The sequence below is a fragment of the Mirounga leonina genome, unplaced genomic scaffold (genome assembly GCF_011800145.1).
Source record: "Mirounga leonina isolate KUSES-001 unplaced genomic scaffold, KU_Mleo_1.0 Mir_115, whole genome shotgun sequence".
NCBI classification, from domain to species: Eukaryota; Metazoa; Chordata; class Mammalia; order Carnivora; family Phocidae; genus Mirounga; species Mirounga leonina.
This window is the reverse complement of record NW_023270268.1, coordinates 16943801-16969472: the sequence shown is the minus strand read 5'-3', so window position 1 is coordinate 16969472 and position 25672 is coordinate 16943801. Positions and strand designations below refer to the sequence as shown.

Genomic DNA, 25672 nt, shown 5'->3' with positions numbered 1-25672 from the left:
GATTCCATTTTATATAAAACTCTGGAAGTGCAGATTAATCTATAATGAGAGAAAGCAGATGCATGGTTGCCTAGAGAGGGGCAAGAGGAAGGGGTAAGAAAGGACATAAGGAAACTTCCAGGGACAGTGAGTATATTTACTCTCTTGACTACAAAGATAATTTCATGGGTGCATACAAATGACAAAATTTATTAAATTATACATTTTAAATATAAGCTGCTTATTGTATGTCAACTATATCTTCAAAAGCTGTCCAAAAGGAATTATATTTCATTCTTAGAAAAAATATTTTTTGCTTATGCCGTACCTCATCCTTAGAAAATGCAATGACGTAGGAGAGCTTCTTGCCCCACCCTATTTCATAAAGGAGTGGCTTATCACACACGTCTTCACATGCGTCACAGTGCAGCCACCGCTGCTGAGAAGGAGAATACACTTCTGTCCAGACATGGTCTACTCAAGAGACAAGAGAGCAACACAAAGAAAGGAAATAAAAGTGAAGTTTCTAAAACCAGAATGATTTCCAACAACTATACGCAAACTCTTAAGGATCATGTCAGAATTTGTAAAGGTCTTAAATTTTAGTTAATAGGTCTGAGCATTTTGGGGCACACGAGACTCTAGAATACTTGTTTTAATTTTTCTGTCTCTTTGAAATCCTTGAAAATGTTTTTGGAATATGTCCTTTAATGCAGTCAGTTTTAAGCTTAATTAAAAATAATGTGAGCTGTAACTCTAAAAAGGCGAACATACTGAACAACAGCATCAAAAACGTCAGTCTCAGTCTTTGCTGACATGAAGGAGCTAATGCCACTTTTGAAACTGCAGTCTCTTTTGCCCTTTAATACCCAGAACCAGTAGGAGGTCTAACAAAGGATCTCTGGTTATTGATGTTCTATATTTGATTGTAAGAGAACAGGAATTGTTAAGTGAAGATTTCATTTTATCCTAAAAAACAACAGAAACACAAGTAAAATTCTGAGAACAAGGGAAACAACTTTTTAAAATGAAGATGAGAAGAGTCATTTCTAAATAAGGACAATATAAATTTACATGGTTTTTATTACATTTTTTTTTGTATACCGAGGTTTAAGATCACTACATCTTTTATACTAATCCCTACAAAAATGAAGATTTCTAGAGCATATTACATGTTATTATTCATATGGAAAAAGCATTATTACAAGTGTCATGGTAAATTGTTTATAAAAGTGCTTGTAGTGTCATGTTTAAAGTACCTGGCAAAATGGTAAGTGTACTACAAAAATCTTGAGATCCCCACAAAAATCTTATGAGGCTGATATTATTGTTATTTTAAAAGAAGGTAAATGGAAGTTCAGAATGACAAGGCCAGAAAATAACAGAAAATGATGAGCCCAGACAATAAACCCAATCCTGAAGTCTGCACAGCCCTACTACTCTGCTTACACTATGTTTTGTACCTGTGTAATCCCAAACATAGCGAGCTTCAAACCCTAAGGCTCGGCAGCACAGTGTAAAACAATTGGCCCACTCGCCACACCGTCCACATCTTGTTTCCAAAAGTTTCTCAGGGTTATTATATCTGTTTTAAAATAACCATAAAAAAGCTTTAACAAAATCAAGAATTTTACACAATTTATATTACCTCTGTGCTAAACAGTAAATATTTCTTCATTTCACATTTTTGAAAATTATTTTTAATAAAAATATAGTTGACATATAATATTAGCTTCATTTCACATTCTTAGATAGTGATTAAAGAACCTAGACTACATGAGGCATTCTGTTAATAGAAGCTTTAGTGAAAAATGATTAAACAGTGGTACAGCCTTCAAGGAGTTTACAGGCCTTAGAGGAAGAAGAAATTAACACAAATAACTATTACATGGCAGAATGTGACAAAACCATACAATAGGTCAGATGTGAATGTTATGGGAGAGTGGTTGGGAGGAGAGCTTGTATTTAAACTGGCTTTGAAGGGCAGATTAGATCTGGACAGGCAGAGATTCTCTAGGAAATCTGCTTAAAGCATTAGTATTATTCTAACAAGTGGTATAATTAGCTCATGCATTTAAAAGGTAAACAACTTTAACAAACTACTCAAAGATTTTAAAACTTAGTGAACTCAATTCTACTTAAAATACTACTTTTCTGTCTAATGATTTTTTAAGATTTTATTTCTCAGAAAGAGTGAAAACGAGACAGCGAGAGAGCGAGCGAGCGAGCGCACAAGCAGGGGGAGTGGCAGGCAGAGGGAGAAGCAGGCTCCCTGCTAAGAAAGGAGCCCAACTCAGAACTCGATCCCAGGACCCTGGGATCATGACCTGAGCCAACACTTAAGCGACTGAGCCACCCAGGCATCCCTCTAATGATCTTTCTGATTGAGCTGTTTTCCTTCTTAGTGACTTAAAGGTGCTTGCTAATTTGGAAGTTGTTTTTTGAAAGATGTTTGTAACAATGTTTTAAAAAGGTACTCCAATTATAAAATTATCATAAAATTGGAGAATACCAAATTTTGCATACTGTGTTGAGAAGGATCTTGGCTGATAAAGCTAAGCAAGAAATGTGCCCTAGCTGAGCAGAGATGTTGGCCATGAGCTTGTGGAAGGAAACCATTAGATGAATAAACTGGCTCGACAATGACAAGTTTGTCTTAAGCAGATGCTGTTGCTTAAACTAGCTAAATTAAATGAATTTAAAATTAAGTAGTTAAGTAACTGAAAAAAGATGTAAATTTACATGAAGAAGTAATAATGGCAGAATTAGAGCATCCTATGCCTCTTCTATATACTACTTGTGCCAAGTTGAATGATGAGGTTAGCCTAGAATTGACAGTGTTCATCATCCCAACTCTACATAGACCAGCTAACAGTTAAACAAGCAAACAAGTAGAAAGGAAAACAGTAAATATCTTTGTTAGCCTGTGCCCCTCCACACTGCATTATCAGTTTGTATCTAACTGCCTAGGCAAGTTTATGAGGAAAGAGATTTAATTATATATATTTTTTACCTTCCAATATTTGCAAAGTACCTGTGCAAATGTATGCCGACTGAAGAAATAACCTGAACTAATTTTATATAATTCCTAGATATTGGATTCTGTATATTCTATCTTGTATATCAGAGGGCTGGTTCCTAGTTAGGACAAAACTGAGTCCCTAAGCTCCAAAAATTAGGTATTTCAAATACTTGGTATCTTTTCTTGACCAATGATACAGCCAATGTTTATAAGTATTGTCAGTTAAAAAAAATTGATAAGAGGCTTGTGAATTGACAGTAACTGAAAAAAGTTAACTGAGAAGTACAAACTTCTTTAGTTTAAAATTTAGATAACGAGAATATGTTAGGTTGGGCAGGGGAGGCACCTGATTAAAACAAAATTCTGTTGTTAAAAAGAAAATAATATGATGGTACTATACTTCTACCTTCCATATTACCATCTGATGATTATTTTAAGTACAGCATTGTCTTTACTGTCACAATTTATCAGTATTATTATTAATGTTGCTAGTGCTGTTTTTATGTGCTATCAATCATTATTAAAGTTATCAGAAAGTTAGAAGTTATATAATTAAATGAACAATACCAGATTTACATCATTAAATGTGCTAAGACTATACTCAATTCATATTCCAGAGCAAGAATAAACAAACTTTTCCTATAAAAAGGCAGTAATTATTTTAGACTTTGCAGGCCATATAGCCTTTGCTGCTAGTATTCATTCAACCCTTCCACTGGAATGTAAAAAGAGTTACAGATCATAAGCACACAAATCAGCATAAATGCGTTCCAGTAAAACTTGACTTATAAAAATAGGATGTGGGCTGGATTTAGCCTGCCAGCCACGGCTTGCCGACCTCTGTCCTAGAGGAATATATTTCTAATAATTGAAGAGTTCATTTAATAAAAATTCTTTTCTAACCATTCCATTAAGAGATCACTCTAACTTTACTGTGCAGTGGACACCCACCTTGGGAATCGATTGCTGAACTGGCATGCATCACAGTAATGATCTTCTACTCTGTTTGCATCCCACTTCATCTCATCATCATTGGGGAACAGTGATTCACCTCTAGACTTAGTCTGGCCACCACATTTGCTGCACAAAATGTCATTCACCCATTGAAAAAATTCTTCCTTAAACCAGTGTAAAAGCTCCAGCAGAAGAAAATCCTCATCACTTACATTAGTACCTGAGAAGTTAAAACAGAGTTAAGTAAGATCTAAAGCTGACAAAAACTAAAAATACGCATATGTATTTTATTCTCGAATATGGAGCCGAAATATGTGAAAATATGAGAGGATCTAAAAGGTTTTCACAAATATGATGCAAGAAAAGAACTGTCGGCATATTGTGAACCAGGCTGAAATACGATGACATAATACATTGTACATTTATAGCAGGAGGACATTTACCACTCTGTAACCTCTAACCAACATTATGTACTAACAAGTTAGCTGAACACAACCACCTCTCAGGGAACTATGGTCAATGTGTATTTGCTCTTGAAACACAGGGAGGTTAAGAAATGAGCTTAATTTTTAAAAACATTTAAAAAGGACTACATTCAACTTGTTATCAGGTATATATACAAGTAAACAAGAAACAATCACAAAATCACAAGCAGAAATCACAGAATTCCAGACACCTTAAAAAATCAACCTACCAGCTTTTCTATCAGTGTTTCAACTATACAGTATAATCCATCTGTGAATACTCACCATAAATCACCTAAAAACACAACAATGTCTACACAGTATATAACAACCCTGGAAAGTAAGTATGGCCTATAATATTATATAAAATTGTATCTATTTATCAAATAAAAAGACGTCTCTTGACAATATTCAAGACTGTGGTACCTCTGGGAAGAAGAGAAGGAGAGGAGAAAAGAATCTGGGAGACACACACAGGGAGTTCTCATCTCTTTCTTGTTTTATTATTAAGAAGTGATCATAATATGAAGGAAATATATGGCATAATGTGAAGATCTAGTAAAGTTTAACGCTGGTCATAGGTGTTTGATACATTATACTCTATTTCTATACTCATACTCTGTTTCTGTTTGATATAGTGCAAAATGAAAAAAAACTATATTAGGAAAAAACTAGAGAATATAAAGGCCAGAAACATATTATGTTCCTGGTTGGGAGAACAATATTCCCAAGTTGTTAATTCTCTACAAATTAATCTGTAATTTAATGTAAACCCAATTACAATTATAAAATAATTTTAAAAGTATTTAATTTAAAAAATTTAATTAAAAATTTATAAAATATTTTTTCATAAGATTTGACTAAGAACAATATGATAAATTCATTTAGTACATGTCAAAACACATCACAAAATTCTAATAATCAAAATATTGTGATACTGGTGAAGAACATACAAAGTAGATCACTGAAACAAAAGAATGACTCCTGAAAAACAGATTTCTAAGTGATACATAGTATTTAGTAAAGTTAGCCTTTCAAAGTAGTTCTAAGGAGATGGACTGTTCAATAAGTGATTTGGTGACAATATAAAAATTCTATATTGAGAGAAGGAATACTATAAAGGTAATAGAAGTTACAAAAGAATACGTTTATGACTTTGTGATAGGGAAGGGCCTTCTTAAACAAGATGCAGACTGTGAAATCAATAATGGGAAAAAATAAACTTTCTTATATTTGAAGTTATAGCTTATGAATTTCAAAAGATACACTAAATTAAACAAAGAACACTGGGAGAAAAAAAAATGTAACATGTCTAATAAAGAAAAGTATCCAGAATATATAAAGAACTTCTGTAAATCGATAAGAATATTAGCAAATCCATTAGAAAAATTCAAAGTCTAGAAAAGAAGTCCAATAATTTCATTAAGTGGAAATAAATACTCTCGGACACTTCTGATGTGAACTGAAAGGCAATTTGCTTGACAGGATCCTTTACAGTGTCAAAGTCACACACCCTTGACATTTTTATATTTATCTCAGAGAAACACTTGTGCATATACACCACAAGGCATGCTTTACAAGAATTTTCACTGCAGGAGCATTTAGAATAGAGAAAAATGGTAAATAATCTCGATGTCTATCAATAGGAAACTGTATAAATATTAGTATATGCATATTATAGAACACTATGGAGGGTTAAAAAGATTTCTAAGACAAGTTAGTAAATGAAAAACACCAAGAAACTGAAGATATATGGGATGATAAATTTTATGTAAACCCATACAACTTAAACTATTTTTTCAGGTAACTATTTATGGGTATAAATACACAGGAGAAGATATGAAAAGGAACGTCTCACATGATAACAGCTGTTACCTATGGAAGAGGTGTAGGACCAGTCGACTGACAGGGAGAATTTAGCTTTTCTCATATAATATGAAAGTTTGTATTTGATTAAAAATGAACTTTAGTAATACAGCACTGCCACCGTTCTTCTCTATCAAGTGCCTAAAGCAGAGTAATCTTTTTAAAAATGCAAGGTAGATTATATCACTCAAAACCCTCCAATGAGGTTTCCATCTCACTCAGGATACAATTCAAAGTCTCTACTCTTTTTTTTTTTTTAAAGATTTTATTTATTTATTTGAGACAGAGAGAATGAGATACAGAGAGCATGAGAGGGAGGAGGGTCAGAGGGAGAAGCAGACTCCCTGCCGAGCAGGGAGCCCGATGTGGGACTCGATCCCGGGACTCCAGGATCATGACCTGAGCCGAAGGCAGTCGCTTAACCAACTGAGCCACCCAGGCGCCCTCAAAGTCTCTACTCTTATTCTTTGTTATCACAGCTGGTCTCCTCTGGTAGGCTGAACAACAACAGTCCACCAAAAGATAGCCACATTCTAACCGCTGGAGTCTAGAACTGTTACCAAATACAGCAAAAAAAAAGAAAAAAAAGGTCTTTGAAGATATGATGAAGTTAAGGACCTGGAGATGGGATTATACTGGATTATCTGAGTGGACCCTAAATGCATACTATCCTTCTAAGAGGGAAGCAGAGAGAAATTTTACACACACACAGAGAAGGCGATGTGATAGAGGAACAGAGAGAGATACCGTGGCCCCAGTGACACTGATTATGGCCTTCTGGTTTCCAGAACTGGGAGTGAATAAATTTCTGTTATTTTAGGTCACCCAGTTTGTGATAATTTGTTACAGCAGACAGAGGAAACTAATGTACCCCCTTTACTTTTCTGACCTCTGTCTTGTTCATTCTGCTACAGGCATCAGGTCCTCCCTGTCATCCTTTCAATGCGCCAAGCTCACTCTCACCTCGGGGAGCCTTTGCAGTCGCTGGTGCCCTCTACCTGGAATGGAAGTCACTGCTTTCCAGAGAAACCTTTTCTGACAACCCTGTATCAAAAAGCATCCTTCCTAGGCACTCTCTGTACTGTTATCCTGACCTGTTTGTCTTCCCGGCACTTATCTACCCGTTCTATTTGAGTATTTGGGGTTTTGTAGTCTGTCTCACCTCATGCATGACAGTAGGGACCTTGAGCTGTGTTTGTCACACAACAGGCGCTCAGTATATATCTGAATGAATGATAGAAGGACTAAACAAAGAAGCCTCATAATATTAATTAGAATTAATACTGTTGACCAAATAGTCATTATCAAATTGGGAAAAGAAGGGAAAGGAAGACAGTACCCTTGTGCTTCTGTGTTATATGTACTCCAGGTATAGAGCGGCAGACTCCCAGTTAGAAGTAGGACTATTGCACGGAGAGTGAGGCCCACCTGAGGGTCAGTGCTCCTTGATCAAGCAATGTCCTGAATTATGGCTCAGAGAAATGCAAGTGGAATCCTGTCCATAGAGGATAAGAGCTCAGAAAGCTCAGAGATATGGGGCTTAAAGAGAGGCTGGACTTAGATGCTGAATTCTTTATTTGTTTTTTGGTTTTTTTAGCTACTAAATTTCTGTGAGAATATGGAGAATATATTAGAGTGTGGAGAGTACATTTTAAAATTATAATCAAGACTTCAGATTAATACATTTAGCATCTTCAAAAATACCATACAATAGATTTCTCATAACTTTCCAGTAACAAAGATAAAATTAACAAGTGTAGGTCTTAACTCCATTCTATGAAAATCACAGACATTAGTATGCAAAAGAGGGAAAGAGAAGAAAATCAGTAAAAACATCAGTACAGGTAGCCTCATCCTTCGACACACTTTAGTACTCAACATTCTTCCTCCCATGTCTTCATATTCAATTTAGTGGGCCAACATATATTTTGTTTCACTTTCCCAAAATGACAGGGTTCTTTCCTCTTCACGAAAGGTGTTTCGCCTATATCTGGAACACTCAATCATGACAAATCTTCAGTCTTCCAAGCCAGAGCTATGGGATCATGCTTCTCTGAGCCTCAACTACCTCTAAAGGTATCTCAGTGGGTAGGGTTCCCAGGTCCTCACTTCTGCTTCAAACCAGAACACTTTTCCTAGTTTAGAAACCCAGAGTAAGATTTAACTTGGGGAGAAAATGAAGAAAACAAAACAAAACAAAAAAACCACAATCATGAATGAGAGAAAATCACCAACCTGGACAAATGAGGCTTTGTCATCATCTCAGAGCCAGATAGTCACTGGGGCAGAGGGTGCTAGCTGCCACCCAATATCCAAAAGCCAGTACTTGATTTACAGAATTCTAATTTATTTGGGATGGCAATGCATTAGCTAACAGACTACAGATTAAGTTTGGGTGAGAGTCCCAGGAGCCTTCAAGAGAACAGGCTCAGTGGTTCCATTTTGCTTTTTCTCCCTTTCGTCTTCCTGATGCCTGGTCTGCAGATATAGTGGCTGGAGCTTTAGCAGTCATCTTAGACTATGAGACGTAACCTGCAGAATGGAAACCATGTATGCCAGAGCCAAAAGACAGAAGGGACCTAGGCCTCTGATAATGTTTCAGAACTTACCACTAGCATCAGACTCCCTAACTCAATAATTTCTTACATGAGAAAATAAATCCTAAGCCATTGGGGTCACAAATCCCATTACTCACAGCCCAGTCTAACCCTCAATGATCCATTCATTATGTCTATAATACCACTTATTTCACTATATATTTGAATCTCCTCTACTTATGACTGTAACTCTTTCAGTATCCTACTGTTTTTGTGGAACAGTGCCATCTAATAGAACTTTCAGCAATAATGGAGATAATTCATTTCCACAATGTCCAACAGGGTTGCCACTAGTCACTTGTGGTTAATAAGTACTTAAAATGTGTTGACTGTAACTAAAGAACTGGATTTTTAATTTTTTAAAACTTAATTTAAATATAAATACCTACATGTATTTAGTACTAGTACTGTCCTATCTTCTAGAACCTTTGCAATCCTCCCTTTCCCCCTTGCCTTTTCATTCTGGGAAATCTCATTTACTTGCACAGTTTTACCTATCACCCTAAAGTGTACTTCTTAACAGAATTCCAGACCTACATTTTCACCTGGTCCAGATAATGGCCAGCGGTTACTTTAAACCATTTCCCTTCAAAGCCTGTTCCTATTGACTCCTCTAATCTTCTAGTTGCCTGAATTCAAAACTGGAAAGTCCTCCTTGATATTTTCCTTAAGCATACACAATGCCTTGTCACATCAAATGTACTTACCAACTGCAAACAACATGTATTCTATCATCCCAATAACTCACATCCATTTTCTCCCCTGCTGTCACAATACCCTGTTCACCCTAATTCCTCTCTATTACTACTGTTTTTCAACTGTTCTCTCCTTGCACTCTCTTATTCTTGTTCATCTTACAAGGTATTGCTAGATCAATCTTCCTTAAGCACACCTCTGATGTCACTCACTTGCTTAAAGCTTCAATGGTTAATGCTGCTGAATTAAGTAACCAAGAATACTTGACTTTCCTGAGCAATCGCTTTATTTCCTCCTTGCTAATGAATAGATCATACAACATTTTTGCTCTATGTTCAATCATACTAACATTGTAATGTTAGCCTTACACTAAGACATGTACATCCTTCTAATTTCTTTGGTCCTTATTTTCTATTTCAAAACTTTGTTAAAAGTATTCTTTGTTCCATTTTATCTCTAATTCTTTTTGGAAAGATTAAAAATATAAGATAAATTCAGTACACATTTCTCTGCCTGAAATTCAGTGTCAATGAAAATACGATCTCAGCCTACTTGATCTCTCACTACTGTTTTACCCACTCCTTACGCTACACACAGCCAGATTTTATTATTCATTGTTCCCCACATAGAATCTAACTTTTCTGCCTCCACACATCCTGTTAACTACATTTGGAACAATGTCCCTGATCCCTGCCTTAATAAGTCCTTTGGCATCTTAGATTACTATTCCAACTCATCCTTTATAACCTTTAAAAAAAAAAAAAGCTCAGTCTTTTACTGATTTTCATAATACCATTCTACCAACCTGATATGTTATTTCTTTCCTACTTAAATTAAAACTCTATTCTAGTGCTTTTAAATTTTAAGTGTGAAAGAATATATAGACAAATCTCGTAAGTCATACTATGATATGAAGTTATAGATGGTGTATCTTACCCCTATTTTCCAAATTTTCTACCAAAAAAAAAAAAAAAAAAAAAAAAGCCATGTATTACCTTTATAATTAGAGGGGAAAAAAAAATGCCAGGCAAACGTCAACAGGGACACTGCTAATTGTGTCTCCTCTGTGGGGCTCAGCTGAATGACTAACACATAAAACATGCTTCGGTAAGTATCTGTTAAACAGGCATTTATGTCAGGGATCATCTGAAGGAACACAGTACTTTAATGTGGACAGGGCCTTTGTGATCACATGTTAATAAGCATTCTTATTTCATAAATAGTAAAAAAAACTGTTAATCCAAGAAGATGAAGAACTGTCTCAAGGTCTCACAGCAATGTTGTTGAATTAAGTCTAAGCCCCAGAATAGTCTTCAAATACAAAAATATGACATAGTATAATATTATAATAAAACAAAACTACCAAAATACAATGGGCAGCAAAATACCTAAACAACATATATAAGAAATGATTAAATGATTAAAAAAAGGAAAAGAGTTACATAATTAATCCCTCAGAGAGACTTCCGGTTTTAGCTCTGACATGTAAAGAGCTTAGAGTTGTCATTCCCATCGTTACGAAAACAAAAAACTGAACAAACCAAAATCATTGACTTTTCTTGAGCTCCTTAGAATTCACAGGGCAAACTGTCACCCTGAAATCTGGAGAGACAAGACAAATACAGAGAATCTTAGCCAAATACACAGAATCGCAACCAGCCATCTGCTATATGGAACAGAAGCCACTGGAGTCATAAATTGGTAAAAACACTTAAAACGATAATTTCGACAAATTGCTGGAGGCTGAACATGGACTAGCTTGAGTAAGAAAAACAATCTTAGGAGGGGTTCCTAACACTTTTGCGGGTTTTCCCTCCAAGAATCCCACTAGGTTTTCTTGGTGAAGAACCAAAAAAGATCTCCTTAAAGCTCTGAGAAGGAGGAGAAGATTAAGAATTGCAAAGTATGCCCAGAACGTTCTTTACAATAAAGGCCTACTCTTCAGGGAAAAAGATTTTACCAGAGCCTTTTCTGAAGTGGGGAAAGGGAACTTCCCTGACTCTAGCCACTTCTAGTCTTCCTATCTCATCTATGGAGGGAAAAAGTTAAGACAGACTTGGGAAGGTCAGAGGCCTGAGGATACAGGCCTACTAAAGCACTGAGACTTAATCATCAGATTACAGGGGGCTTCTACTCCCCTGTGCCTTATCACTACTCCAACAAGGCTCTGGTGTAACAACAATGGAGTCTACTAAAAGATGCAGACTGTATCTAAGGAGTTTTTAGAAAAGCCCAAAGACAACAGGGGAGACAAGAAGAATACCAGAGGAAGTCTGAAGCTTCCGACACCTACAGCTAACATTAAACATAGCCCAACTCCTGGTTAAATGGACATAAGACCTAACATAAAGGGCCTATTGACCTCAGCTCCTACTACCCAATGATGCATCATGTCTAACTTCCAACAAACAAATACAAGATATGTTAAAAGGCAAGAAAAATCAGTCTGAAGTGATAAAGTATCAGAACCACCCAGATTTTGGAATTAACAAAGAATTTAAAGTAACTCTGATTAATATATTAGGTGCTCTCATGAAAAAAGTAAACAACATGTAAGACAGATGGATAATGTAAATAGATTTTTTTTGTTTGTTTAGAAGCTTTAAAAAAATCTAGAGGAAATGCTAGAAATCAAAAACACTGTAACAGAATGCCCTTCATGGGCTCATCAGTAGATGGGAGACAGCCAAGGCCAGAGTCTGTGAGCTTGAAGATAGGTTAACAGAAACTTCCCAAACTGAAAATCAAAGAGAAAAAAAAAAAAAAAAAAAAAAAGGCACAGAACTGCAGGAGAATCTCAAAATGGACCAGAACATCTAAGAACTGTGGGAAATTGAGGCAGAGACAGATAAAAGTAAAATAGGATACATTCATTTTGGAATACAGAAGGAAAAGAGAGGAAGAAACAAAAGAAATATCTGAAGCAATAATGGCCAAGAATTTTCCAAAATTAATGAGATTCCAAACCACAGATCTAGGAAGCTCAGAAAACACCAACCAAGCAACTATACCTAGGCATGTCATATTCAAACTGTAGAAAACCAAAGACAGAGATAATCTTTTTTTTTTTTAAAGATTTTATTTATTTATTTGAGAGAGAGGATGAGAGGAGAGAGAGAGCACATGAGAGGGGGGAGGGTCAGAGGGCAAAGCAGACTCCCTGCTGAGCAGGGAGCCCGATGCGGGACTCGATCCCGGGACTCCAGGATCATGACCTGAGCCGAAGGCAGTCGCTTAACCAACTGAGCCACCCAGGCGCCCCAAGACAGAGATAATCTTGAATAAAGCTGGGGATGGGGAGTAAGTTGAGGGGATATGGGGAAAACCTTACCTAAACAGGAATAAGGATGGGAATTATAGCAGACTTCTTGTCATAAACAATGCAGGCAAGAATACAGGAGGGTAAAATATTTAAAGTGTTGTTGAAAGAAAAACCTTACCAACCTAGAATTCTATATCCCAGTGAAATTATCCTTCAAAAGTGAAGAAAAAATTAAGGGTTTCTCAGGCAATGAAAAACTGAGGGAATTCATCTCTAGCAGATCCGCCCTGAAAGAAATATTAAAAGAAGTTCTTTAGGAAGAGGGAAAATGATATAGATCAGAAACTTGGATCTACAGAAAGGAAGCATCAGAAAAGGAATATGTGAAAGTAAAAGAGAATCTTTTGTTTTCTTATTCTTGGCGTAAAAAGTAACTTCTTTAAATAATAACAATAGCAATGTACTGGGTGATTACAGCATATGACAGCAATGTTATGAGGATGGGAGGGAAGAATTGGGATGATTCTGTTAAAAGGTATCTGCACCATACATGAAGCAGAATAGTGTTTTTGAAGGTGGACTCAGTTAAAACATTTATTGCAAACTAAGGTAACCACCAGAAAAATTACATAGTCCTCTAGAAAATATAATATTAAGAAATGACTTAGATAAAAGCTAATTACATAAAAACTCAAAGTAAAAATGCTACCATTGGAAAAATTTAACAATTAAAATCCTAAGACCATTAATGATAACACACAAATAATTATTGGTTGATGAATGTGGTAGGTATTTGAGGTATCTGAGCCATTTACATGTACTATTTCACCTATTTTTAAAAATCATCCTATTTTCAAATGAAGAAACTGAGGCATAGAGATCAAATTACTTGCTCAGTAATGCACAGTAAAGTGGCAGAGCTGAATTTATTCCCAGGCAGTGGACAGCAGTGGATGAGGAAGAACCATATACCAGTAAATACTATCTTTATTATAGACAAAATGAATCAATGGTCTAATCATATGGATTAATCTTGAATGTGGTTTCTAATTCACATTAAAATTCACTAATAATACTATCATATGTTCCATAGACTTAAGTTCTATTATACCTAAAAAAGCTCGTATACCAATGATTAAACTGCAAACACATACTGAGGTTTAAAAAAAAAAAAAAAAAGATGTGTTAATAGATAGGTCTATGAGGTACATGCAGTAAAGTTTTACTACTGCTGTACTTCTTAAAAATCAACACAGAAATAGATTAGAATTTTATGATGTATACAGCAAAAGGCAGCATTTCAGTGTTTCTCTTTAGCAATGATGTATATTTAGCAATGATGTATATTTAGCAATGAATGGTTATATAAAGCCACTACCTTTATCCAATTTTCTAGCTCTAGATAACTTTTCTTGAGATCTCCTTTTTAGTTCTTGGACTGGAATACAAGCCAGTGCTTTCTCCTGGAGAGCAAGGTTCTCATAGACCAGCACATGCTGAATGTTGGACCGGAGAACTTTTAGAATGACTGAGTCAGTAGTAACCTAATAGAAAAAAAAAATTGGTTAGCTTTTCTCCATTTGCTACAAAAATAACACATAACTGAAAACGGTGGTTCTATGATTTCATAGATAAAGAGGAATGTATGGATTCACTGAAATATAATAATACTCAAAGGCTATACAGTATGTTTTAGGAGATAACCCATATCTGTGTCACAGTCGAAGATATATCTATTCTTTTCTCTGAATATATTATTGAGGATATATTTAAACAGAGATATGCTAGATTCTTGATTACAAGTTTGGATCAAGATACTGCTCTGAGGGGCGCCTGGGTGGCCCAGATGGTTAAGTGGCTGACTCTTCATTTTGGCTCAGGTCATTTTTTGGCTCCAGTAATGACTGTGAAGTCCTGGGATCAAGCCCTGAGTTGGGTTCTATGCTCAGCAGGGAGTCTGCATGATCTCTCCCTCACCCTCGGCCCCTCCCCCGGCTCATGTGCACCTGAGTGCTCTCTAAAATAAATAAATCTAAAAAAAAAAAAAAAAAAAATAGTGCTCTGAGCAATGCATCTGACAGCCTTTCCAGTTCAAATCCCTGCAAGTAACATAATTAAAACAAAAAATAAAACAAAACAAAACTCCATATGGCATTAGCAAAGGAGGAGTACTCTTCAGGGATCAGGACTTTTGAGAAATTCCTGAAAGAGGAAAAACAGATACAAATGGATTAAAGGAAAAAACTATAGCAATATGCCCCCCAAAAAGAGTGGTTATACAAACTAAAGTTTTCAAAATAATCCCAAGAGCAGAGGAGCCACAGGATCCAGATAGAAAAGGGCCTTGGAACAAACATTAGTGACACTGGCTGGGCTCTGCAGGAGGAATAGCTAGACATCTTCCCCCTGCCCCCACCCCATCATTCCTTCTCAACAAAGAACCATGCTTCTGAGAAGTGAGGGAGCTGCTTAGATTCCCAAAAGGAAAGAGAAACATCCAAGCTCAGAACAGTTGCTTCTGGTACAGACCATCTTGTAGCATGTTCTACCCCTCCCCACAGTTGCTAGAAGCAGATGCTGCATTCACAGATAGGCTAGCAGGAGCTCTCAGACTCACTGAATCTGTAACAACCCATACTGTTGCAAAGATGCACTAGAATCAACATCAGAAGAACTAACCCTGCAGCCATAGCAGCAAGTCTATCTTCAGAGATTCGACAGTATACTGTATTCAGAGAAAGACAACCATGGATCTTGGAAATTAACAATTTAAACACTGAAATAAGAAAGTACACAGGGGGCGCCTGGATGGCTCAGATGGTTAAGCGTCTGCCTTCGGCTCGGGTCATGATCCCAGGGTCCTGGGATCGAGTCCCGCATCGGGCTCCCTGTTCCTTGGGAGCCTGCTTCTCACTCTGCCTCTCTGCCTCTCTGTCTCTCATGAATAAATAAATAAAATCTTAAAAAAAAAAAAAAAAGAAAGTACACATGGTGTCAAACTGTAGAATAAACATAGCTAAAGAGTGATCAATTAGAAGACTGAGCCAAGACATTTTCTGAGAACGTGGCACACAAAAAACTAAACAGACACTCAAGATAAGTCCAAACGTTTCCAAATCCAGCTGACAGGAAGTCCAGAAAGTAGAGTAGAAAACAGAAGAAAAGATAAACTTCTCAAAGAAATAATGGAAACCAATTTCTGAGAGTTGAAGAAAGAGCCAGTATGAATGGGGGGATAAAACAGGGCTTGGATAGTGACATTTCGTAACAGGTTAAGTAGAAAAACAAAATTCCAAAAGCCTTTTATGAATCAGACATCTCATTAGAAACAATGAAGCAAAATCTTTGAAATTCTGAGGGAAAATGACTGGGAACACAGGATTCCTACCCAGCCAAATTAATCACACAGGAGGGCAGAATAAGTCCGTTTTCTGATACGTAGCAGTATAAAAGTGTTATCACTCCTAAATCTTATCTAAAAGAATTCTTAGAGAAGTTATTGTCCCCTCAAAATATAATATAATCAAAGTAAATAAACAGATCACCCAGGAGTAGAAACTGAGATAAAAGCAGCAGGAGTTAAAAAAATAAACTAGTAAAACCTAAGTTCTGATTATTAAAAATAATTGAAAAGCAAAATCTCAAATTTTCTCATAAAGAAGGTAGCAGGGAAGGGAAAAGAAAAAAGAGTAAAAACTTTCTGAGGTTCCTGTCTTGTTATGTTAGTAAAAAAATATAAAAGTAAATATTTGCATTAAAAATTTAAGGGTAGTAATAGAAGACTAAAAAAGAAGATATTTAACTTTCTAACTTTTAAAGTGAAAATAATGGAAGAAAACTGTTCTCAAAAAAGGGAAAAAACAAAAGGACACAGGCAACACAAAATAAGATGTCAGAAATAAATTCAAACATATTAGCAATTATGGTAAATATGAATGGATTAAATGTGTATATTAAAAGGTAGACACAGATTAATTTAAAAAATAAAAACCATTATCAAATCCTCCCTGACCTTATCCAGGATTTTTTAAAGCACTGGGGATGGGTGCATAAGACATGATCACTTCACTGTCTAAGGGAGGGAAAGGCATTAAATCATGACAAAACCACCATTATTAAGTCAACAAATATTTGTGTATAAATGTGTGTGTGTGTGTGTGTGTGTTACATACTGGAAAAATAATGGAGACCAAAATAGTCAAGGATATTATCCTCACAAAGTAGTCTATGGATACAGAAACTAATACTGGTACAACAATGTTCATTTACTCAAATATATAATGAGCCTTTATTATTTGCTAGTTACTGGATATAATGGTAAGTTAGATAATTTATTCATAGGTGTAAGAAGAGTAAGCAAATATAGAGGATAGTGACACTGTACAACAGGGATTCTGAACCTAGAATTCCCTGAAGAAATATTTTTTATATTTGTGGCAAAGTACTAAGGATACGAAGCTAATAGGAAAGGGAAAAGGCTAATCCTATAGGAAGGAACAGCATACAGGTAGCTGGGGAGTGTGTTTATGGGAACAGGCTTAGGAAATTACGTAGGATCAGAGAGAAAATCAGGGTGTTGAGAGCATGGAGAACGAAGGGGAAATGGCGGAGAGAGAAAGCTGAGGATGAAGCTGAATTGGTAAGTGGCTAGATCTTTCTGGTCTCTTTCCATTGTAATGGGAAGCTATTAAAGACACTTAAGCAAGGGAGTAAAACCATCAGATTTACATTTTCAGAATATCACTCTAGCTGTAGCTAGAGAAAGGAGGCTACAGATGATCCAATGGAGGCCGACTGCAGAACTCTGAAAGAGCTGGTGGCTTTAGTAGAAGTAAAGTGTAAAAAGAACTTAGGAAATAGGATCAACAAGTCTCGGTGACTGAACTGTGGAGTCGGGGCAGTTAGAAAAGTAGAAAAATACATTAGTAATGATCTGTGGATTTTGAGTGAGCAACTAACTGGGTCAATGGTTGAACCACTTATGGTAGAAGAAAAACCAGGAAATGATTGACTGAGCTAAAGATGATCAACGGTCAAGTAAAAATGAACTGAAAATAAGTATATTAAATTTAGCAGCATGGAGATTTTTGATGATCTTAGGAAGATTTCTAATAGTGTTAATAAGGAAAACAAGTTGTAAAAAACTTAGTTGTGTAACCGTGTCCCCAAGTGGCCTAAGAGTACCAAAGCAGCTGCACAAAATGGTCTACTGGAAAGTGTACAGAAAATATTAGAACTCCTATTTGTTTGGGTTTTTTTTGCCAAAAAAATAAAGCAATTAAGTTATAATAACATTTAGTATTTGGGTGATCTGTGGCTAGCAAGCTAGCCTGAGGAGAGAAAGGACCAAAGTACAGAGGGAGTTAACAACAGGCATGTTCACTCCTACTTCTACTCTTTCCATATTACAAGGTTTTGCGATTCATATGTGCCTGGCTAAGTGAATTTATAGATTATGTTATATAGTTTTCACTAATGAACCCTCAACCTAGCTGTAAAAGATTATAAAGACTGGGGGCACTTGGCTGGCTCAGTTGGCGGAGCGTGCAGCTCTTGATCCTGGGGTTGTGAGTTCAAGCCCTGAGTTGGGTGTGATTACTTAAAAATAAAATCTTAAAAAAAAAAAAAAGACATCTCATCATCCTAAATTATGTTCTGAAGGTCTTTTGACTATAATACTGTGATTATCTTTATTTTAAAAATTTATTTATTTATTTAAGAGAACACCAGCGGGGAGGAGAGGCAGAGGGAGAAGCAGACTCCCTGCTGAGCAGGGAGCCCAATGTGGGGCTTGATCCCAGGACTCTGGGATCATGACCTGAGCCAAAGGCAGACTTTTAACCAACTGAGGCACCCAGGCGCCCCTTACATCAATGATATATTAATACATTTTTAAAAATTAAAAACATTTACTCAATAGCTTTTGTTGACATTGTTTCCCGATACAGTATAATGGCATAATGGTACATGTATATAATTTATAAACAAAAATATATATTGAAAGGCTATGCTCAAACATTTTACTGATACGGTACATGATTAAAGAATGGAAGCTTGCTAGACAAGTATGTGAGAAGTAAAGATATAGTGATGAGTACAGGGAGCTCTTCCGGAAACTTGCTGTAAAGAAATGAGAACTAGAGGACATGTAGGATCCAGGGATATTTGTATGCTGGCTTGTTTCTCAGATAGGAGAGTTTACAGGAAAGGTTCCTAAACATTGATCTGCTTGTGAAAAATACAGATTCCGCAATTCCTCCCCATCCCTTTCTGATTTAGCCAGTCTGGGGTTACATCTAGGAACCTGAATGTCCAGCTCATCCTGATGCCAACAGCCTAACCTTAGATAAAAACTGGCCTTTATAAACCAAGGCTTCAATGCCAATGAGAAGAATCCCCAAGAAAAGAGGAGGTTCAAGACTGCACACAGTCCCTGTGAGATTCCACAGTGAGCAGAGAAGAAGGGATGCAGGGACAAAGGAGGAGCTGGCTTTTGTTCGGAGCAGACATGGTTGCCCCACTTCCAGAAGGGATGAGTGCAACAGATGACTGAAGAAACTTACTGAAGATCTAGTGATGAGAAATCCAGGGTATTCCCAACAGGGAGGAATATGCTCCTTTACCAGAACTGATACAGAAACACACAAAACAGGTCTCCATTTTTAAAGAATTCTTACAAAAAGGCAGAGCTATATTTTTGTTATTGTTCTTTAATTAAACGCAGGTTTTCATTTACTGAGAGAGGTAAGAACTCATCTAGAGAACTTTTAGTTTCAATCTGATACTTCCAATCTGGAAATTACCTCATTCGTTGTGGTTTTTATGGCACTCAAACAATCCTGAACAATAGAGTTTATTTTCTTGCCTTATTTCTTTACATATTCTTTGGCACAACTCCATACACGCTAAGAGATAAAAGCAAAGTCTGCCGATTGCATGGCAACTACAGCAGCTGGGCAACCAGGTACACAAGGCAGCAGTTAACTGCCTGAGGGAGGTGAAGTTACTTGGGAGTACAAAGAGAAGTTCAAAATGTGCAATCTGTCTGGTTTTAGGTCAAAAAGATGGTTTGCTCCACTGATCATACTTAGATTTCAATTATTTTGGTTTCTAATGTGAAATATATTCAAGACTCTTCATAAGAAAAAAATATATAATATGTATATTTTGTCAAATCATGTGATATAACCCGTGGAAGCTGGATTACTTCTTTAGTAAAGGACCAGGGGTCCTCAAGCCCACCAGTCTTCCTTCTACCTTTATGTAGCCTTTTGCTTTTGTGACTTTTAAATTTAGAACCTGTTTTTAAGCATAAAAGTTCTGTTTAATAATTTTTTAACCTTAGTTTTAATCAGCGTGTGACTTCAATCATCTTATTTCTTACAACCCCTCCCCTTTTTTCTATTTATAAAAGTAAATGTTGTTGTAAGAAATTCTCAGGAAATACTGAGTGGTATAAATAATAAGGAATCACCTGTAATTTCACCCTAAGATAAAATTATAGCTAAGATGTCTGTGTATAGCTTTCCAGACCTTTTAAAATGAATATGTTTATGTATGTGCATTTTTAATATGAAAATTGAAATATAATATACATATACACAACATATGTTGTTTAATTTTGGAATTCCCAGTTTACCATTTTTTCCCCATATAATAACTCTCTTAATGCCAAAATAGACCACAGCATCATTTTTAATGGATGCTAAGAATTCCAGTATACAGACGTGTTGTAATTTAAGTGATCTGGTATGCAGTATATTTTACCTTTAAGAATGGTAGGTTCACAACAAGAAATTGGACATTTAAATCTTATGTCCAAATAGAAGACTTCTTCTCTAAAGAGATCATATAAAGATCCAGACTAAAAGGTTTCTTATGAGATTAAGTTTAAAAATAAACCAACTCATAAAAAAATAAAATAAACCAACTCATTTTATCATTGTCTAACAATACAATATTATATTTATAATTTCAACAGAATAATTTCAAATGATAATTCTTTTAAATAAATAAATGCATACCCACATACACAACGGGCAAGAATTTCTAGAGTGATTAGAGCTGATGAAAGTCCTTAACAATTCTATACACATTTTAAAAGTAGGCATGTGCCAAATAAAAGTATGCAGCTAAACTAGTTGTGTAATAACTGAAGGCTTATTTTAAGCAAATCATACTTCAGAATCACATATTTTCAACCTAGATAAAGTTGCAAAATTGGAAAAATAATGCTTTTAACATTCTAATGTTCTATGTCTTTGAAAAACTATCTCTGCTGTTTCGAAACTCCTTTTCAAAGGCAAAGGGTATAAAAATATATAAAGGGTTATTGGGAAATTATGTCTTTTAGGAACACTAAACACTCAGCATGTATAACCAACAAATTTAAAAGTCAAGTGAGTCATTAGGGAAATGCAAATTAAAGCCACAATGAGATACTACCTAACATCCACTAAAATTGCCACAATAAAAAAAACATAGTAAGTGTCAGTGAGGATATTGAGAAATTGTAACATTCACACACTGCTGGTGAGAATGTAAAATGGTGCCACAACTTTGGAAAACAGCTTGGCAATTTCTTAAAACATTAAACATAAACTTACCATACAGCCTAGTGGTTCCACTCCTAGGAATCTACCCAAATGAAAACACGCCCACACAAAACCTTGTATGTGAATGTTCACAGCAGCATTATTCATAATTGGCAAAGATGGGAAACAACCCAAATGTCCATCATGGAATACTATCCAGCAATAAAAAGGAATAAACTACTGATACATCCTACAATATGAATAAACTTCAAAAACATACAAAGTAGAAGAAGCCAAAAGCAAAAAGCTACATATTGTGTAATTCCACTTACATAAAATATCCAGAAAAAGCAGCAAAATAAGTTTCTAACATCATCACCTTTTACTGAGTACCCAATATATTCCAGTACTTTATATCTTAAAGGAAAAGCTTATTGGCAAACTTCAACATCATTGACTATCACTTTAATTTATATTTCAAAATTTTACTTTGCAGTTTTAACCAAATAAATATTATAATAGTGATGAGCACATGAGTGCTCAGGATTTATCTAGTTTATACACATTCAATGCTTTTTAATTCTTTCTCTTGCTGCTTGACTTTGGTCTATTTTAATTATCAATTAAGTACCCCCACTCAAAACAGGCAAGGCAGGGGAACATAACTGTCAAATTCTGTAGTATAACAAATAGTGGTGATGAATGCTTAAATAACAAAATACTTTTTTAAACTATGCATTCCAGTGATCCATGGATAACCAAGATTTGGTGATAAAAAACAAGATTCATTCTAATTTCTCCCAATTCCCTTAAGGAACTCAGAAAAAGATAGTGTCCCAAGGACTAGAGAAATAAGAATTGGTAATAGACTGCCTATTAAAAGCCTATGTGTATAGGAAAGTTTATTTTCTTCTAAACTCTACATTTGTTTTGTCAATAAAATGACATTTTGTTTTTAGTTTAGTATCCAGAGGCTTTCTGGTGATTACAGAGTTTTAAAGGCCTCAAATTATATCTGAATTGCAAAGTTAAGAATCAAAAAAAAAAAAGGTTACAGAAGAGTCAGAAAATGTGAATTTATTTTCTGAGTCAGAACACTAACGAAATACTACTTAGTCCAGGAAATAGCTATTTTGTAAAATAAAATGTTTTCATGTATTACACTCTTTTCTGTAAAGCTGGTTAGTACTGTGCATTTTAAACTGTAACACTGAGATTCAACAAAAGATAAAGTAGGGAATCTTAAAAGATATATTCCAACACTATAATTAGAAAACGTAAGAAATGGCGCTCAAAATGAAGAAGTTAAATGTGCTTCTGTATCAACCTTAACTGCAAAACTGAAGACGAGATGGAACACACATGCTCACGAGAGGGGCACAAAAGAATCCACTGGGGCGCATCTTAGATTTACTTTTTATTTCGCCTTTTTTTACAAAATTGTTGTATAAGGTACATAACATACTAGAAGTATATAATTTATAAGGAAATAGATGCTGGGTTATGTACTCAACATTTTATTACTGTTAAGATGTGTAACCAAAAACCACTCTTCTAAGGAACGGACTGACTAGTAGGGTTACTATTATGTCACATTAGAATTAAGTAGTCACATTTTTCCATTATTCTGTGATAACTTTGTACTGAATGGAGCAGCTCAGATACTTTACAGAAAGAATTATTATCACCAAGGGCAAACCTTTATAGTTTATAAAGACCTTTATAGTTTACAATGTTTTCATGTATGTTATCTCATGGAATACCCACAGCCACTTAGTATCATTACTAATTGATCTGACATATTCAGTAACAGTTTCTCGAAAGCATTTGTAAACACTATTTGTATTTATTATTATTAGAAGTAAAAATTAGCTGTGAAGCTAATGAGAGGAGAAAATATTTTAAAGACTGTAAGTAAATTGAAGCACAAAGAAATATGTTTTAGAAGAGTTAATCCTCCACAAAAAAAAGTTTGGAAACCATTCAACAAGAATTATATAAAAGGACAGTTAACTGTCTCTTACCCTGATAGCCTTTACCACCTTTATTCTTTAGTTTTTAAAGACAAGCTTAGGATCTTCTCAGCATAAACAAAGAAATGACCATCAGGGAAGTGAGGTTAAAGACTCTGCAATTACTCAACTGGAGAAAATTAAGGGTAGATTTAATAACTGACTCTATACATAAGTTCCACTTTATGGAGGACAGTGACAAGATGTTTTACTAAAATTAAAATAAGAAGATACAAGTTGAAGCTGGCTACTGACAAAATTACTATAGAAAAAAAAAATCACAAAATTTTTGAGTGAAAATTCAGAGGAAAACTTAAGGACCTCTATCAAAAGGAATTTTTGTAAACAGGATAGTTTCCTATTAAATGAGATCAGTTAAGTGTACCAAGGATGCCTGTAAGAGATCAAAAGTTTGAATGCAGTTCTTCAGAAGTATGCATCTGTGTATGCCACTAACTAAACTTCACTAATCTGGTAGCACCCCTCTCAATAAATTAATGCATTGTTATTTACCTTAAAGAAGCGGATTTCTTTTACCAAACTGAGGGGTTGATAATGGTTAGGTTACTGGAATTAATAATCTTCATAATGAATGGCAGCAGGTAAAATTTAGATCAGAAGTTATCAGTTTCCAGTAAAGGAAATCTAATATGACTGCCATTGTCCAGCAAGTCTGTTACTTTGTTTTAGGTTAAAGACATAGGCTAACTTGTTATTGATTTATGTACCAAGGCAATGGGTACATTTATGAATGACAAAATGATGAAATGCCTAAGAAGCAATAAACCAAAAGTTAAGATTTAAAAGTATAAAAAAAGACAACCATTTTCCCTTTGTTAAAATTTGACAATTTTTTAAAGACCTAAGGAAATCTGGATGTATTACAATTCTAAGAACCAAGAATACCGAGGGCATAAATTCAGGAATTTAAAGCTTTTGCTGTTTCAATACTTTGAATAGTTAAGAAAGGTTTAATTCTAACATTACCATTGGAGCAGATGGTCGATTTGATGACTGTCCTTCACTGTTCCCTGCATGCTGGATTAACCCACTAGGATTTGAAGACTGTGTTATAGGAAGCTGGGTACTGGATGCAGGTTGCTGAGATAATTCTACTTTGTAACTCTTATTTGATCCATCCAATCTGCTACTTCTCTCTATGGCAATCAGGTCTCGAATTTTTTGCAGCTGCTCCACTGAAGCTTTTTTAGGAAAGATAAGATGTGTTTCTCCCTGGAATTTATAAAATTGGGAAAAATTTTAACCTTTGCTTTATACTGACAGTCATTCATATATATCTATAAAATGAAATCAATACCATAGAATACATCATATTTTAACAATCATTCTGTTTTCCTACCATTATGGTACCTTTTTTTAAATAGTCAAAGGTAAAAAGTGCCTATATATGAACCAGGAAGTTAAGAAAATTGGGTCTCCTCCTTTGCATATAATGCTTAGCTTATCTGATTGGTTCAAAGGCCGTTAGAAAAATCTTTTCTTTTAGAAATAATAAGTCACAAAGTCTCATAAGAATTATAAAAATGCACATTCCTATCTTCTCTGCAATAGTATATGATACTACTATTCTCTGTGAAATTCCTTATGAAACAATAGTAATTACTAGAGATGCAGCCATATAAAATGATCCGGGGTCAAGAAGTTATATATATAACAACCTTTGAATCTCCTAAACCCAAGACTTTAAAGAATAGCTACATGATTAGAAGTTTGGATATAGGGTCCACTAATTTTTCCAAGAAAACAAGAAGTACAGCCTGATGGTCAATTCAAAACTATGGATTGTTAACAGTACTACAAAGGTGGTCCAAACAAAACAATCAAACAAAAATCCCGTTCTTCAAGTGGTGATTCATTTAATAAACACCCATCATATAATCAGAGTGCTTTAAGATACAACAAACATTACAACAAAGCTCACATTGTAAAACAGTCAGCAAATTACAAAACAAAAGTTAAATGAAAATATCTTCAATCAAGTTTCAAGACACTGAGAAGCAACGGTGTTAAAATAATTAATTCCACCAACTGCATATGAGATAAAATGACTGTTAACGTGTAGTAGACAGACTTGCAGATTTTAAGCTTAATTTAAGTTAAGCTTCACAACTGAGAATGACCTATTTCCCTGGTGATGGCAGACCTATCAGAATCAACTGACCAACACATTTCTCACTAATGACATGAAAATTAATTCCATATGAATCCCTTTTAAAAAGCTAGAAGAGGCCATTAAGCTCTATATATTCATTACCCATAATAGCT

General features: G+C 35.2%; 1 protein-coding gene across 4 annotated transcripts in view; it reads right to left on the bottom strand.

Annotated features, from left to right (window-relative positions):
• The window catches only part of NGLY1 (N-glycanase 1), a 57321-nt gene that overhangs the window by 16665 nt on the left and 14984 nt on the right, over positions 1-25672 (bottom strand). For 3 of the 4 annotated variants that reach the window (XM_034993554.1, XM_034993563.1, XM_034993580.1), the window contains exons 3-7: positions 24374-24619; positions 14219-14384; positions 3953-4175; positions 1443-1564; positions 308-453 (exon numbers count right to left, since the gene is read on the bottom strand). In XM_034993554.1, coding sequence (XP_034849445.1) covers positions 308-453; positions 1443-1564; positions 3953-4175; positions 14219-14384; positions 24374-24619 — 903 coding nt within the window. The remainder of the gene's footprint in view (positions 1-307; positions 454-1442; positions 1565-3952; positions 4176-14218; positions 14385-24373; positions 24620-25672) is intronic. The other variant, XM_034993572.1, reaches the window with a different exon arrangement.